Source organism: Moschus berezovskii, chromosome 14 (assembly GCF_049115385.1).
Source record: "Moschus berezovskii isolate FMDL1 chromosome 14, NW_MosBer_1.0, whole genome shotgun sequence".
NCBI classification, from domain to species: domain Eukaryota; kingdom Metazoa; phylum Chordata; class Mammalia; order Artiodactyla; family Moschidae; genus Moschus; species Moschus berezovskii.
Window position 1 is genome coordinate 87,975,326 of NC_142473.1, and position 16,882 is coordinate 87,992,207.

The following is a 16,882-nucleotide window of genomic DNA, read 5'->3' on the forward strand; positions in this document are numbered from 1 at the left end:
CATGAGACTTTGACTAGCTTACTGTATCAAACTGTTTCCAACCTAGGGGTTGCTGTGATAAAATGAGTGACAATGTCATTTGGAATGGGCCTTGCACACACAGATGAGTTCATGCCATTAAGGTCTGTCCTCTCGGTTTTGAAGACCTGAATAATCCCATCAAGCTGATTCTTTGTGGCCCAACTGTTTTATACTGTCCCTGGTGGCTCAGAGGTTAAAGCGTCTGCCTGCAATGCGGGAGACCTGGGTTCGATCCGTGCGTCAGGAAGATCCCCTGGAGAAGGAAATGGCAACCCACTCCAGTATTCTTGCCTGGAGAATCCCATGGACGGAGCCTGGTGGGCTACAGTCTACGGGGTCGCAAAGAGTCAGACATGACTGAGCGACTTCACTGTATTTTATGAAAAGATGTCCGTTGGATGCTTGCTTGGTGTGGCCTGTGTGCTGGGAACTGGGGCACGGCTGGGAATGAGGACTGCTGCGTTTGTGGGGTTCCCGTATTAATGCAGGGAACTGACGAGGGACTGGACCACCTGGGGCTGAATATATCTCACATAGACAATGCATTTCCAAATACTGAGATGGAAGTGTGGGAGCAAATCTTTTTTAAAATCTCTTCAAAATGCTTAAACCGAAAGGACCACACAGATGCCTGACAGCTGCCTTTCTGAAATTCTGATCCTTATATACTGTAATGGACCTCGATAGTTAAAATCTGAATCACATTTTTGACACTACTGAGAGGGAATTATTTAATCTGACTACTGGAAATGAAGGCATTAAAACCCAATCAGAAGAGTTTGCAGATGTGTCCTTAAATGCTTGCAGCTTCTCAGCTGCTGCTACGTGAAACATTTATCCAGAAACAGGAGCCTTCTTGTAGCCACGATGCTGGATATGGAGTTTGAAACTTCCGGTTTAAATCTTAAACCAGAGCACTTATTTGCTGGATGGTCTTGTACTGTACAATTATAGCTGTCGATTCTAATACTTCAAAGGGTAATGGGGAAGACCTGAATTAGAAAATGAATGTCAGTGCTCTCTGTACACTATAAAAAACAGCTATAGAAACACAGACAGCATATTAAAAAGCAGACATCACTTTTCCGACAAAGGTCCGTCTAGTCAAAGCTATTGTTTCTCCAGTGGTCATGCAGGGATGTGAGAGCTGGACCACAAAGAAGGCTGAGCACCAAAGAACTGATGCTTTTGAACTGTGGTGTTGGAGAAGACTCTGGAGAGTCCCTTGGACTACAAGATCAAAGCAGTTAGTCCAAAAAGAAATCAACCCTCAATATTCATTGGAAAGACTGATGCTGAAGCTGAAGCTCCAATAACTTCGGCCACCTGATGCAGAGTTGACTCATTGGAAAAGACCCTGATGTCACCACTGACTCAATGGACATGAGTTTGAGCAAGCTCTAGGAGATGGTGAAGGACAGGGAAGCCTGGTGCGCTGCAGTCCATGGGGTCGCAAAGCGTCAGACATGACTGAGCAACTGAACGGCCATTGTGGGTTTACCTTTGCTCACTGCTGGATGAACAATCACTTGGCAAAAACTACCCGAGGATGGACTCTGTTAACAGGGGAGCAGTTAAATTATGGCATGCAGAGGGACACCATACCATCATTAAAGTAAACAGTGGCACCTCTCCGTATGGACACGTAAGGACATCCATGATTCATGAGGGAAAGTCCAGTATCTACTGTTCTGTGCCCTGCGTGCGCACAGACAAACCACTCGGAGGATACTGTATCTAACTGTCAGCCAGGGCTTTTCTAGGGGTGGAGGTGTGAGCCTTCAGATTGGCACTAAGTTGTAAGCAGTGTAAGAGACACTCTACTCAAAACAGGGGAAGTGCACACACTGCTGGGTACCTCGGCCCGTCTAGGTGTTCCCTAGGCCGCGGGCTTGATTCCGGTTAACAGTTACCTTGGAGAATGGACTTGGCTGCACTGTGGAGCTTAGAGTCACAGTGAGTAAACCAGCTCCTTGGAACCGTCTTTCATGCCAGGTTCCCAAGATAAAAGGCAAAGCTGAGGCTGTTAGGTGACCTGCAATCTGTTCACAGCTGTGCCTCCACTTCAAGAAGGTTAATGGCCAGAACTATGCTGTCTTTGGTCTTAAGACACTCGACTTGTTGTCTGTAAACCTCTACTTTACTTTCTTAAGGGTCACAATGCCAACATACTTAAACATATTTGGGTGACGAGAAGTGTAAGATGCCTTCCACTACTGCCCCACTTGGACTTTTCACACAAAGGACTTCACTGCTCTCCACAGGGAGATGGTGGAGGGCAGTCGGTGGTCTGCATCAAACTCGGAAGGTCATCGTGGTCTTCCTGAGACAGACAGGGCAGCTCTGGTGAAAGCCAGCTGGCTGGTACTCGGGCCACAACGGACCTGAGCAGATTTTCTGTGTGGATGGAGCTGAAATCCATCCATTTTGATTCAGTAGTCAGTGAGAAAAAAATGCAATTTCTGTAAATACAGAACCTCACTGGGAGATACGGCTTGGACTTAAAGTGGTTCTCTGATTCCTCAACTGTTTAACAGTGGAGTTTTAAGTGTTTAACAATGGAATACCTGACCACACCTCATGGGATAACTGCCTTGCTTTCACATTTTTTCAGCAATTCATCTTTCAAAGTCGAATACACTGGCTCTGAAATCAAGCCCAACCAGAGCAGACATCCTTGTCCTACTAGCACTTCTCATAGAAAGTAGGGGGCTACGATTTTTAGCAGTTTAGCGTATAACCCCCTTCTGGTTCTAATAGCAATACATGCAGGCTGAAGACAATCTGGACAATGGAAACGAGGAACAATCACCCACACACAAAATCCTCCACAACCCTCCCCCTTAAAGGCAACCACCGCCCTTCAATCACCCTGGGTTGTATTCCTTTTCCCATTCCCCCTGCCCACATACAGTCACATACATATGAAGAACTCACTGATACTCAACATTATACTCTAAGTGCTTTCTCATGTAACTAGCTCTTCAAAAACAGTATTTCTCCTCAGAATATAAGCACTGCTTGCTCTCTATGGAAGATCTGGAGAAAACTGGAAGCAAAAGGAAGCTCCCCAGGGTCCTGCCACTGAGAGATGCACGTGCTTAGAGCAACACCTGCAGGAGCATTGCTCTCGCTCAGTCGTGTCCGCTTCTCTGTGACCCCATGGACTGTAGCCCGCCAGGCTCCTCCGTCGGGGTTCCCCAGGCAAGAATACTGGCGTGGCTTGCCATTTCCTCCTCCAGGGGATCTTCCCGACCCGGGGATTCAATCTGTGTCTCTTGCATCCACTGAGCAACCTGGGAAGCATATCCTCCCAATTTCTTCCCCATCACATATACATTTTCATAAAAGAACTGCATTCCAAGCATATACACTTTCTGCTTTCCCTGACACTAGACCATAAACACTTTTCATGATTAAATATTATACCTGTCCATGACACATAGTTTATCACTTAGCCACTAGTGAGCATTTAGGTTATTTCTAATTTTCCTATTATAAATGATGCTGTGGTAAGTTTGAAATAGCTAACATGAATTTACTACAGAGAACTACCAATTTTTTCTTACCTCTTTGGGGAAGATAGAAATGAGAGCTAAGGAAATACTAACCATGAGGGCAGCTTAAGGTCAAACTGGGCTTTGTGAAGTTTCTTAAATAAACTCTCAGCTGCCTAGAGATGAAAAAGATGAACTATGGTCTATCCACTGAATTTTCTAATTCTGTTTTGCAGTTAAAAAGTTGGGGGGGAGGCAGTGACTGTTGAAAGCACCCTAGGTTTTCTTTTTTCAAATACGCATTTATTTATTTGTGGCACATGGGATTGGACCAGGGATCGAACCAATTTCCCCTGCACTGGGATTGCAGTTTCAGCCACTAAACCATCTGGGGAGGCCCACACCCTAGGTTTTTTAAGGAAAGTTATTATGTAAACATAAGATCTTTATCTGTCTCCTTTATGACCAAATAAGAGATAAAAACATCAGGTGATACCATCCTTGCCAATCCCCAGCACCAAGAGGTTTGCTGATCTATCTAAATACGCTAGAAACACATTAAAAAGCATGTTCAGAACTGACAAGCAGAAATGTTGGCACATATTTTTTTTTCAAGTATACAATTTGTTTTTATTTACAATACCCTATAAAAATGTAAATTTAGAAACTTTTTAATTAATTAAAACCAAACAAAAAAGATAAAAGCACAGAAAAGAAGAGATAATCATCCAGCCTTCACTTGATCTGCTGTGAAGGGAAGGCAGGGGGCGATGACAGAGGGACGAGGGGGCGCACGGGGCACAGCGGGGAGTACAGGCAGAGAACAGGACAGCTGGCTGGAGCGGAGGGCCTCACTGCTGTACAATACATTTATGTGCAAAACGTTCATTCGCATATTAAATACCGGAACCTGCCCCCCTCCCCCACTACATTCGGAAAGGTCAGAGAAGCAAGGTGTGCTCAGGACAGTCAGGTGAGATCAATCAGATGCTTTCTGCTCAAGGCTGGCATCACCAGGGACCCGGGCCCTCATCCGGGTGACGGAGGAGCAGAAGAGGGAGTGGGAGAGGGTGGTGACTGCGGAGCAGGAGAGCGGGGCACAGGGCGCCACAGACCCAGGCCCTGGCTGCCAGGGAGGGGCCGGGTGAGACCAAGGGGCTAGGGACCGAGGGGTGGAGCGGAGGCCTGCGCTCCCCGGGGAGGTGCAGAGGTCCCCCCAGGACACCAAGTAAAGACAGGGAAGGGGACGACAGAGCATGGCTTACTGCAAGGGTCTCAGGAAGACAGAGCAGAGCGCGGTGAAGCTGCACGGTGGAAGCAGGCTCCAGGCCGGCCGTCTCCCGCAAGCCTCCGCGCACCTGAAGGCACAGGCTCAAGTACCCGCGGCTGGAGCAGGACAAAGGCTAACCGTGTGCCGTTTCCACCACGGTGGACAGAACAAAGGAAACCCGAGAGGGGAGGAGACGAGGAACGGCTCAGCTGAGAGCTGGGCACCGGCCAACTGAGAGCTCTGAGTTTATTACACGTGCTGCATACCCTACATTTTATTAGAACAAGTAGAACCTATCAAATTAATCAGAAGATGGATGAGGAACAGATTAAAAACACATCAGCTGGTTTGTGGTTAGAGAAGGGATGGTGTGCCAACTAAATTTCTCAGTCTAAGCTCCTTCTTTAAGGACCCTCTGGAGACCACATACACGTACGTATCGGGGTGTGCACGCATATATATATATTTCTACTTCATCAGCTTTCCTACAGTCATATTAATAAGGGGTGGTGAGGGAAGGAATTCCGTGGCAGGCTACAACCTACTCTGAGCTGGATCAGTGGTGGGGGGATGAAGGGAGAGGTTATGCTTGTGTCTCGAGGGCAAAGAAAAGGCAGAATGGAGAAGAATCGAGTCAAGTGGGACATGCAGGACTGTCACACAGAAGGTAAGAAAACCAGCAGAAGGATGAACCCAGCCACATTTCACAGAGCAGTGGGGAGTACCTGGCATTCAGAGACAACCCCTGTGAATGGGACTCAGTCCCCCCAGACGCTCGGCCAAGTGAGCTACCTTCCCTCCCTTCTTAAAAACAACACTCCACTGGTGATGGCAGCAGTGCGGGAGGCAGCAAGAGGCGGCACAGGACGCGTGCGGAGGCCTTTACCGTATCCCCTGAACTAGCCTACGACACAAAGAGAGAGAGGGGACCTGTGTGAATGAGCTCAGACAGCACTCATCTGCGCCAGAACCCCAGCCCTGTGTGGCCTCTCCTGATGGAGCACTCAGAGATCTGGACCCCACTGTTATTTCACCGGGAGGGTTCTGCTGTGGCCACAGTGCTTTACATCCAGCAGACACTCGTGTTTTCACAGAAGTCTTTAATCTCTTCCACCGAATTCATGACGTCTTACGCCCCTCTCACCCCCAACCTCCTCAATGTAACTTCTAAAGTGCCAACTTCAGTGAGATGTGGAATTCTCTTGTTTCCAACTTACTGCAGTTTTGTCTCCAGCAAGTTCAGTTTCTGTCGGTCAACGTAACGAGAAAAGAGGGATACTAGGTTTGTGGGTATAGAGATTGGCTTGGCCAGGCCTGTCTGTGGAATCCGCAAAAGTTCTCGGGTTGCCACGAACATCACCTCCGTCCTGACAGGGAAAACAGATGATGATAATAATGTAAGAAAAGGAATGAAAAAGAGGACCTGAAAGAACTTCAAAGAAGAAACATGGCCCAGACTGACCACAGGTTGCTTTGCGCCGATTCTGAAGCAGCGTCTGAGCTCTGTAGGTCTTCCCCGCGGCTCAGGACGACGAGGAGCAGGGACAGGCCAAACTGCAAGAGGAGACAGAGGGCGTCAGACACCACAGCACCAGCGCCCATGGGCCAGGCGGTCGAGGGGGAGGCGCTGAATGCAGGCACCCCGCACCGTGCTGCTCTGAGCCGCGCAGAGCCCAGAGGCATCCCTCCTGACGTGGCAGCTCAAGCTCTCTTAAGGGCAACAGGAGCCCGGGGCCCCACAGCCCCCGGCTCCCCCACCCCACCCTTCGATGATGAAAAGCAGACTCTTCCCTGCCAGAAGATGGGGGGGGGGGTGAAAATAGCTTTTCTCCTATTTACTAGAACAGAAATAGAAGGGAAAGTTACATGAAGACATATTTTGATACAGAAAATTAAAGTTTATAGAAAAAACAAAAAATTTAAAAAAAAATAGAGCTTGAATTAAGAAAACAGGTGTTAAAGCCCTGTGGGGAAACATACAAAGAAAGGGAAATGGAATGATCAGGCTACGAAGAAAACATTTCCCTAAAAAATGACATACGTATCTGGAAATATAAAGGCTTAGAGGATGTTAATGAGAGTTTAAGAGAGAGAGAGAGAGGATGGGCAGATTCATCCACCATGTCGAGGACTGCTGACACTCAGCAACGCGCCAGAGAGAAATATATAAATGTTCATCTTACTCCGTGGGCAGAAGAGCAGGAAACGTGGGCTCTACAGGGGCACAAACACGGACAAGACTGAGGTCAAACGTGGGAATCACGGCTATCATGGCCCATGAAGAGAAGCTGCGCAGATTCTGGGATTCCACCCCCCTTTCTGGGTTCACCTCATGGAGGATAACCTCGCCTTTCCACAAAGTTCCCTTCATGTCACTGTCAGAAAAACAACAGGTTACATAATCTCATCTGACTTCAGGCTTTTTGACTGCCTTTATCAAAAGTAAAGCTAAGAGACCAAACAACGTGGAAGGCACATAACTCCGGGACCCCCGTCTTACGTCCCGAGGCACCATCACCCCCTCAGTCTCTGAGGTACTCACTGCCCTTCGAGCCAGGCTCTCCAGGTTTTCAGGTGCCAGAAGGAAAACCCCATGGGTCTCCTTTCCCCTTTACTGTAATGGATGGTCCCGAGTGAGCACCACCGTGTACCCAGCATTAAACTGCATCGTTCACGGCTGCCTGCTCATTTAAGTGATGCTGACATCACCTCCACTTTACACATCAGGAAACCGTGGCTCAGCAAAGTGCGGCAGACGAGGCGCGGAAACCTGCTCTGTCTGAAAGTGCACACTCTCATTCTGCATTTATGCTTCCCCTGGGAGTCTCTGGACCTTTAATCTGATATAAACGAAATATGAACGGGGATGTCTTCTTGTGACAGAGACCACTCATTACCTCCCTAATCCTCTTTCCTCCTACTAGATCTGACTTCACCGGTGGTGACAATGGCGTGAACTCAGAGGTGTTTCCAGCTTTCCCTGCACTCAGGTGTGGCGTGTGACTAAGAGCTGGCCATTGAGATTAAGTAGAAGTTGGTGGTTAGAGCTCCGGGAAGAGGTCCAAGTGAGGAGGCCAGCTCCCCCACACCCTTCAGCCCTCTAAACCCACCTCTCCTCCTGATGCAGAGCAGAGCCCTGCATCCACACCCACCGTGGACCTGACAGGAAGCAGGCGTGGCAGTCACTGCTGGGGTGGCACAGCGGGAGACCCAAGGAGTCTGCAGCCCAACACACACCGGGTTTTCTCCACGTGAGGTACAGAGCACCCTATCTTGTGAAAATCACTACTATCTCCAGCTTCTGTCATCATGAGCTTAATGGAGCTCCCGGCTGAAGGTTACAGCGCCAACCCCCTCACCCTCCTGCTTCCCACCACGACGGCCACAGCAGCTGTCATCTGTACCCGTACCTCGGACTGAGAAGGCTTGCGGAGCTCAGGGCTCACCTTGTTCTGGAGCACGGCAGAGAGGTGTGGGTTGGACGGAGCTGGGGCTGCTGCACTCTGAGGTAGGTTCATCAGCTGCTGCAGAAGGCTGGTGACGGTCACTGGTGGAAGATGGTAGAGAAGGAGAGAGAAGGGACTCAACAGGCATGGCAGCACCTACAGAAAAACAGAACGGACAGGCCATCACAGTCTGGTAACTGCTACTTCAGCTACACCCATGGGTGGGTAGGGACAGAGGGGTGCTCACTGCCCCAGGCAAGATGTAACAAAGGAGCCTGACAAGTCCAGCAGACACTATCAGCACCTCAGCACCGGATTCCATGGCAACTGCTGAGGATTCTTTCCACTCGCACAGGAACAGCATTACTTGCGTGAACCAAGGGCGCAAAATCACTTCTCAAATACATAGCAAGATACATGACAGAACATCGTTATTCATTCTACAAATACTCAGATGCTTACAATGTACCAGGCACTATGGGCTAAAAACATGATAAACAGGACAGACCCTCAGGGCTCTAAAATACAGAGAAGCCATGAGTAGAATGGCAACTTAATATACGGTGAGAGGCACGAACATAGGTAAATTAGAGAATTACTGAGAAGTATTTTCAGACTTAATGGTATCTTGATTTATCTTTATAAAAGCTCAGTGAGGAAATGGAGAAATGATCAACCAACGTTTATAAATCAGAGAAGCTAAGTGATCAGAAACTCAGACTTTGGTTACAAAGCTAGTAGCTAGAACCAGAATTCAAGGCTGTTGGATTCCAGCCTGCTAGTTCACTCATTCTGCTTTGCCATAAGGCCCAGACTGGGAAATTAAAATACAGAGCTACTGGTATAACTAGGTTATGACACTTGAAATCGAGGGTGCTTCCAGCACTCAATGACCATAGCATAAAAAATGATGGCTGGTTCTACTTTAAGTAGCATTCAAGGATAGAGAAGACTCCTTTTTATGATCGACTATTCTAAATAAACAGAGCTTTAAAAATTAAAGCATTCTTGCATGCGTGCTAAGTCACTTCAGTTGTGTCCAACTTTGTGTGCCCCTATGGGCTGTAGCAGGCTCCTCTGTCCGTGGGACTCTCCAGGCAAGAACCCTGGAGTGGGTTGCCATGTCCTCCTCCGGGGACCTTCCCGACCCAGGGACTGAACCCGTGTCTCTTACGTCTCCTTCACTGGCAGGTGGGTTCGTGACCACTAGTTCCACTTCCACTAGCAAGTCCAAAGCATTTTCAAACATACACAAAAGTACAAACAACAGTACAGTGAAGTCCCCGTACCACAACCCAACTTCAACAACAATTCAACCAAGAACAAGTTGCCAACCTCATTAAATCTATTCTTCCCATATCACATCATCTTTTTCATAAATAGCAATACTTCAATTCTCTCACAATATTATCATACCTGTGGAAGTTTAACTCCTTAATTATCATCTAATATCCACTCCAAACTCAAATTCATCCAACTGTCTCAGAACTGTCTAGGAGCCGATTTGTTCTAACAGTGATTCAAATCAGACCCACACGTTGCGTGTGGCTTTAAGGCTTTTAGAATCTGTTAACAGGTCCTCCTTCACTTGCCCATCTCCTTTTCTCGTGCCTTTTATTTGAAGAAACTGGGGTCATTTGTCCCATAGTTTGAGTCTGGCTAATGGCACCTCTGTGGTATCACTTAACAAAGAATCAATCTTCAGTCTTTCCTCCATAAAAACTGGTATTTAGGATCAGAGGTTTGACTAAACTCAAGTTCAGCAGAGGGGGCAGGGTGGTGCGTGGCAAGGACACCCCACGGAGAGTGGAACTAGTGGTCAAGCAGTCACACTGCTCCCCTCCATGGGGCTGACGGTCGTCTGTGGGTTCAGGTATGGCCAGCCTGCCCCAACCAAAAAAATGAGAAAATCCCCATTCATCTCTGACCTCACGGTTTCAGCTCCACTAATGGCTGCTTCCTAGATGGACTGTTTTTTTCCATTAGGAGCTGTAAAACAGCAATTTTCTCATTTCTTTGGAATTTATTAGCTGAAATTCTTCTATAAAGAAGAACTTCCTAATAGCAACACTCTAGTCACCTTGACATTTGGTTGTAATGAGGCAGGATAAAAATGCTTCTTTTCCTTTACTTACCACTTTTCAGAATGAGTTGATGGCCAAGCAATCTCTCAAAGTGTTTAGTACATTTTTTTCATATCATTATGAACTCATTAAACATTCAATCTACAGCAGTTCACTGGTGTTAATTTTTGTTTCTGACACAAATTGTCTCATTGTGACTGAAAGGAGGTTCCTTCAAGTTGGTCTGTGCGTCTTTTACACAGAACCATAGTAATCTTTCAGCTTTCTTGGTTTCTGACACGACACTCCACACTTGTCTTCTACATTTTATGCCTCAGACCTGGAACCTGCTATTACTTCAAACAAACAGTATTTAGAGATATGGTCTATTATTCTTTAACACATACAGGTAAAGTCTTAGCTTCTATATTCAACCAAGTTTTCCTCACTAGCAGGTAAGCAAGCTCCACTACAGGAGGCCTCTCTCGGTTCCTAAGTCCTAGCACTAAAAACTAGGCGCTATACTTATAGGACCTAGCCAGTGCCTGGTACATAGAAGTGCTTAGTAAGTATTTGCTGAGTGAAGAAATTCTTTCAGTTCTATTATTTCAGAAAGGATAATTTTCACGTCTTTCGGGTTCATTCTCATAAATTCTATTATTCTGAATCTCATACTTAATAATACTAGCCCTTTGTGCTAACCGTATCAATTTCTTGCTTTGAACTTCTAATACTATTTCAAATTTTGCTAATCTTTCAAGTATCGTGATAGGAATAAGCAGAGAGCAATTCTTACAAACTTGATAATCATGTTTCAAACTCTAGCCCATGGCTTCCCTAGTGGCTCGGCAGTAAAGAATCTGCCTGCCAGTTCAAGAGACATGGATTTGATCCCTGGTGCGGGAGGATCCCACATGCCTCAGAGTAACTATGCCAGCGTAACCCAACTACCAAAGCCCACACCCCCGAGAGCCTGTGCTCCTCAACGAGAGAAGCCCGAGCACCGTAACTAGAGCGGCCCTGCTTGCCACCACTAGAGGAACGCCCAGGCAGCGACAAATACCCAGCACAGTCACAAATAAATAAAATTTAAAATGCTACCACTAATAATAATACAGAAAATAAACCCCACAAATTCTAGCCCAGTTTAAACTGCTTAAAAGCACTGGCCCCATTCCTGTGGGACACCATTCAAGTCAGTCTACACGTCAGTGTTAAGCCAATACTAACAGCCCATGGATGGAGGAACCTGGTTGGCTGCAGTCCGTGGGGTCGCTAAGGGTCGGACACGACTGAGCGACTTCACTTTCACTTTTCACTTTCACACACTGGAGAAGGAAATGGCAACCCACTCCGGTGTTCTTGCCTGGAGAATCCCAGGGATGGGAGAGCCTGGTGGGCTTCTGTCTGTGGGGTCACACAGAGTCAGACACGACTGAAGTGACTTAGCAGCAGCAGCAGCAGCAACAGCCCACGAATGATACTTTATATCCAACAAGGTAACCAAGATTACAAACTGCAAATAGTGAGCCGTCAGACCCAGCTGGGGGCCTGATCTTCTCTCTGTAAATACCGATTCAGCAAGTCTGGGGCAGGGCTGAATTATTTGCTTCCAAAGCAGTTTTCATACAGATCACAGCTTAACAACTGTGTCACGTAAGATGGAATTACTACTTTGCTCATGTTTAGGAACATAGTCTGTTGGATAAAGAAGTGGCATTAAAAATACAGGCTTGGAGTAAAGTTTTTGTTTTAAATACTCAAATCATTGAGCCAAAGATTAGGTAAAAGAACACAAAACGGAAAAGGGGGAAAATAAGAAGTCTGGCTTCTAAAAATCTTATCACTGTGAAGATCCAAAGGAAACAGGAACCCCACATGGCAGGTCACCTCATCCTGTGCGTCCTTCTTGATGAGGAAAGGGAGGTTCCTGGCTGTTGTCATGAGAATGTCAGCTGCCTGTTCAGTGGAGAGGAAAGGCAGAATCCGGGCCACCATTCTCTTCCCCTTTCGGATACACATGATCTGTACAAAGTGGTCATCACTCGGCCTGTGGGAGAAGAAAACGACCACTTGGGTCAGCAAGAACAATGCAAAAACCCCCTTTCTGTTACACATTACTGGATGAACACCCTACATTTATTTTCACTCTGCAATGATCTGTACCACAAAACAGTGAGAATGACTTTACCAATTCTGAACCAAATAATAAAAAGTAAATTCTTTGAGTTTCATGAATATTGAAAATCATTTCAAAAATTGTACATTAAAAAAACTAATCAAACTATAGGCATCGATTTCCTTTATTAACTTTCAAGTAACTACACAAATGACACGGTTAAAACAGCAAAATCTGAAAATATATATATAAATAATAATATTCATAATCTGAGATAATGTACTAGTGTTATCATTTTGAAGGCATTTTTGCTGTGTATTATATATTTTCATCTTCCATTTTTTAAAAAGGGGGGATCCATATAATTTATGTGGCTTGTTACTTGACTTTTTTCACTCGACAACTTCTTATGAAAACTTTTCCATGGCAATAATACTTTACACAGATTTTACTGGCTGCATAACAGTCCAATCTACGGAGAAACCCAGATTTATTCAACCAAACTCCCTGTCAGTCCAACTCCGGAAAAGATGTGCTAAAAAGAAGGTCCTTTTCAAAAAGTTTTGTTTTGCGTATGTCCTAGCTTAAAAGAATCAGCAATTCTCTTGAATGGGCAAAGACAAAGGGAGTGTCCTCTTGCATTCATCAATAAATGTTGAGATTTATAGAACATTTACCATCAGCAAGATTCTATTCCAGATACTGGGTGGGAGAGAGATGACAGAGAGACAGAGAAATTATACTAAGGAGCTCAGTCTTCACTGGGAGACCGACTGGCTTCCACAGCAAATAAGAGCTGTATGGCAATCCCAAGAAAGTATGAATGTTTACACTTTCCATCTTAGCAAGAAAGAAAATACATAAAGATTACATAGTTGAACATTAGTAAGCATAAACTAGATACAATCTATAAGCTCACTGAAAGAAACTAAATAATGTTTCCCACTGTCTCCAGCATCCAGCACCATTCCTAATAAGACACTGAAGAGGTACTTGCTAAATAAATGAATTCAAGATACATAGATTTCCACCCCCCTCCGGCTCAAAAGGATTATACAATGTTTTATATGGAGTGGCATTTGAGTTAGGCCAAAAGGAAAGACCCTGAGCTTGCTGGAATGGTAAGGAAGGGCAAGGGTAGCGTGTGTAAAGCTCAAAGGGATCTAGCGAGACTAATGTTTTTGCAAAGGAGAATCCTCACCGCTCTTGTCCAGGCAGTTTCCCCCTTAAGTTGTCATACATGCAACAGATTGTGTGCTTTCTTTCGTCCATCAGGGCAGGTCGCTCTTCTTCCAGACTCAGGAGGTAACGCCTCTCGTAATCCTCCACATCAAGCAGTAAACTATAGGTCTACGGGAGAGACGCAGCGGGCCTCAGCAAACTCAGAGCATTAGGTGAGCAACCTGGCAGTTCAGGACTAGCAGACAACACCAGAGTGACAGCTCACAGAAAGAAGGATGAGAGGGAGACAACCTGCCCTTTGAAACCCAGAGACACAGCGAAATAACTCAGAAAACATTCTTCAGGCATCGTTCCCTGTCCCTTCTTGACCTCTAATCCAGCAGGCGATGGCAGTGAAACGATTATCCCCTTTCCAAATTTTTCAGCAGCAGCACTGTTAGTAATGTGAACGGGCGCCACCACGTCCCGTGACGCCTCTATCTGTGAAAACGCACAGCTAACGACTACAGGGTTCCAGGCCCCGCTCTGAACACCGTGCAAATACTCACTCACGGCATACTCACCACAGCCCAGGGAGAAAGAGACTCTTACCATTTTCATTTTTAAAGATAAAGAAACCAAAGACAGCACAGAAAGATAAATAACTTGCCTCAAGTCACAGGCTTGGTAAGAAATGAAAGAGACATGATTTGGAGCCTGTTCTCAGAGTCTGTGCTCTTAACTCCTATACTCCACGCCCCCCAACATGGTGTTTTACGGTTCAACACTAACTGCCTGCTACTGATTTTCCTTAGAACCCAGGACAGTGCCCAGCACCCAGGGAATGGTCAATAAATAGACGTGAACTGACTGAACAATCAATTCACAGGCAGAAGAGTGTAATTTTTCATTTTCTTAGAAAGATGCCCTGCCCTAAAACACTCAGCTGTTAACTGAACAAGCTTGGACAAAACCCCAGGACTTCTCATTGTAACTGCAGTGCTTTCTCCATGAGGCCATAGGTGAGGTAAACCAAATTCCTTTCCAGCATGCCCTGTACACAACAGGCACTCTACACAAACATGTACATTAATTAAAATCACAGCACACTAACCGACTGTTCACTTTCCCACGTGCTGCATACACACATTTCACAGTTTGCTTAACTGAAACTACAGCCACTTTAACAATTCTAAAACTTACTTTCTCAATTATGAAAAGGGTTTTTCGTCTTTTGTCCCGAACCTGTTTTTCTTTTGTCTCCTAAAAAAAGACAGACTTTTCAATATGAACTCTTTAACCATGTTAAGAATAATTTACTGCTGGTAAATTCTATAGGTAATTCTATTTGTGACAGTACTGTGAGGATTAATAATCAAACAAAAGTAAAGTGGACAAAGGTCACAGAGTTGACTGAATAAACCCACACATAAACTATTAACTAAATTCATGGATAAGCAAAAGGTATTGGAGAATGCAATGGAAAATGAAGATATCATAGGAAAATCTTGCTGCTGCTGCTAAGTCACTTCACTCGTGTCCGACTCTGTGTGACCCCAGAGACAGAAGCCCACCCGGCTCCCCCGTCCCTGGGATTCTTCAGGCAAGAACACTGGAGTGGGTTGCCATTTCCTTCTCCAATGTGTGAAAGTGAAAGTGAAGTTGCTCAGTCGTGTCCGACCCTTAGCGACTCCACGGACTGCAGCCTACCAGGCTCCTCCATCCATGGGATTTTCTAGGCAATAGTACTGGAGTGGCTTGCAGGAAAATCTTAAACACATAGAAAATGACAGTTTTAAAAACTGGAATAAACAGCTAATGCTGTTTGTAGCCAGGGTTACCCAGTTCAAAGGCTCCTGTCACCCCAGGTCCTACCTGGCTGCCTTAGGATTCCAACCCAGGGACCGTCAAAGCAGTGCTGACCCAGACTTCCTTAAACACACAATTCTGTGGCTACTTACATCATCCTCACTCCGAGACGTCACAACAGCATCAATCATTTTTCGGGGATTATTCACACTAGAGACAGTGAGCTTTCCCAAAGAGCCCTCAAACTGCACTGCAAGTACAAAAAAATTGCCAACAAGTAAAAACCCAGCAACACAGGCAGACGGCATTCAAAGAAAATCATCACAGTCTCTCTTTTCTGGCCCCACTGCATGGCCTGTTGTTGTTTAGTCGCTGAGTCGTGTCCGACTCTTTGTGGCCCCATGGACTGCAGCCTGCCAGACTCCTCTGTGCAATTTCCCAGGCAAGAATACCGAAGCAGGTTGACGTTTCCTTCTCCAGGGGACCTTTCTGACCCAGGGAGCGAACCCGCGTCTCCTCTGTCCCTTGCACCGGTAGGCGGGTTCTCTGCTGCTGAGCCTCCAGGGAAGCCCCGTTGTGTTGCATGTGGGGACTTTGGCTCCCCTGACCAGGGATGGAACTCAAGCCCCCTGCAGTGGAAGCACAGTCGTAACCACTAGACTGCCAGGGAGGTCCTATGTTCTCCAGTCTTTACTCAGGACCTAAAAATTTACTACAAAAATCTATGTATTATCGAAGGCAGTCTCTTATCAAAACCTATCTTTTCCCATTTTTTTTTTGGTTGTCATAATAAAAAGTCTGAAGTATCTTCCCCTCTACCTATTTTATGGATACTAGAAATTGCATTTTAAAAAGTAATGGACTCTCAAGCAGAAATGGACTTAACAGGTCATCTGTCCAGCTATCCACTCTGCGCTTGGACACACGGGCCTCTGCACCTGTCAAGGACAGTGGTGCCGTGTACATCGTCCTGCACAGCTGCCTGCCACCATCCACACAGCTGCTGCTGCGCTGTCCCGCCAGCAGCACAGCGCATCTCCCCGTCGTGGTATGGGGACGGGGCCCTCACCTGGCTTGTAGGCGTGCTCCAGCTTGGCCACCTGAGGCGTGATGAGCTTGGTACGCTCCTTTTTTGGGCCGTCACCTTGCACTTCTTCAGCAGCTGACAGTTTCTCCAGTTTTTCAAAGTAATTCTGCCATGTGAGAAGATGATTTCAGTTGCAGCAAGCACAGAATATGGCTGCTCTTTACCATGAAACGATTTATACCAGTGGCAGAAATACTACTCGTACTCTATATACGTACTGGTTTTTAACTTTTGTTGGATTGTGAAGAATTTACTTTACCAAAAAATCCCAGCCTTCACAATTAGCATCAATGGAAACATCACTAGACTGCCAAAATTCTTAATTTTAAGAACCAGATTACTGATGCCAAAAAGATTTGAAAATATTGGTTTGAGAGTCTCTACAGTTTAGAAATAAAAGGCATATATG

At 46.0% G+C, this 16,882-nt stretch overlaps 1 protein-coding gene across 2 annotated transcripts in view; it reads right to left on the reverse strand.

Annotated features, from left to right (window-relative positions):
* Window positions 1-4,257: 4,257 nt before the first annotated feature.
* Window positions 4,258-16,882, reverse strand: part of PATL1 (PAT1 homolog 1, processing body mRNA decay factor) — a 28,756-nt gene continuing 16,131 nt past the window's right edge. For both annotated transcript variants that reach the window (XM_055424196.2, XM_088843356.1), the window contains exons 11-19: window positions 16,456-16,579; window positions 15,539-15,636; window positions 14,781-14,840; window positions 13,618-13,766; window positions 12,188-12,347; window positions 8,235-8,390; window positions 6,251-6,342; window positions 6,006-6,155; window positions 4,258-5,692 (exon numbers count right to left, since the gene is read on the reverse strand). In XM_055424196.2, coding sequence (XP_055280171.2) covers window positions 5,671-5,692; window positions 6,006-6,155; window positions 6,251-6,342; window positions 8,235-8,390; window positions 12,188-12,347; window positions 13,618-13,766; window positions 14,781-14,840; window positions 15,539-15,636; window positions 16,456-16,579 — 1,011 coding nt within the window. In that variant the 3' untranslated portion in view covers window positions 4,258-5,670. The remainder of the gene's footprint in view (window positions 5,693-6,005; window positions 6,156-6,250; window positions 6,343-8,234; window positions 8,391-12,187; window positions 12,348-13,617; window positions 13,767-14,780; window positions 14,841-15,538; window positions 15,637-16,455; window positions 16,580-16,882) is intronic.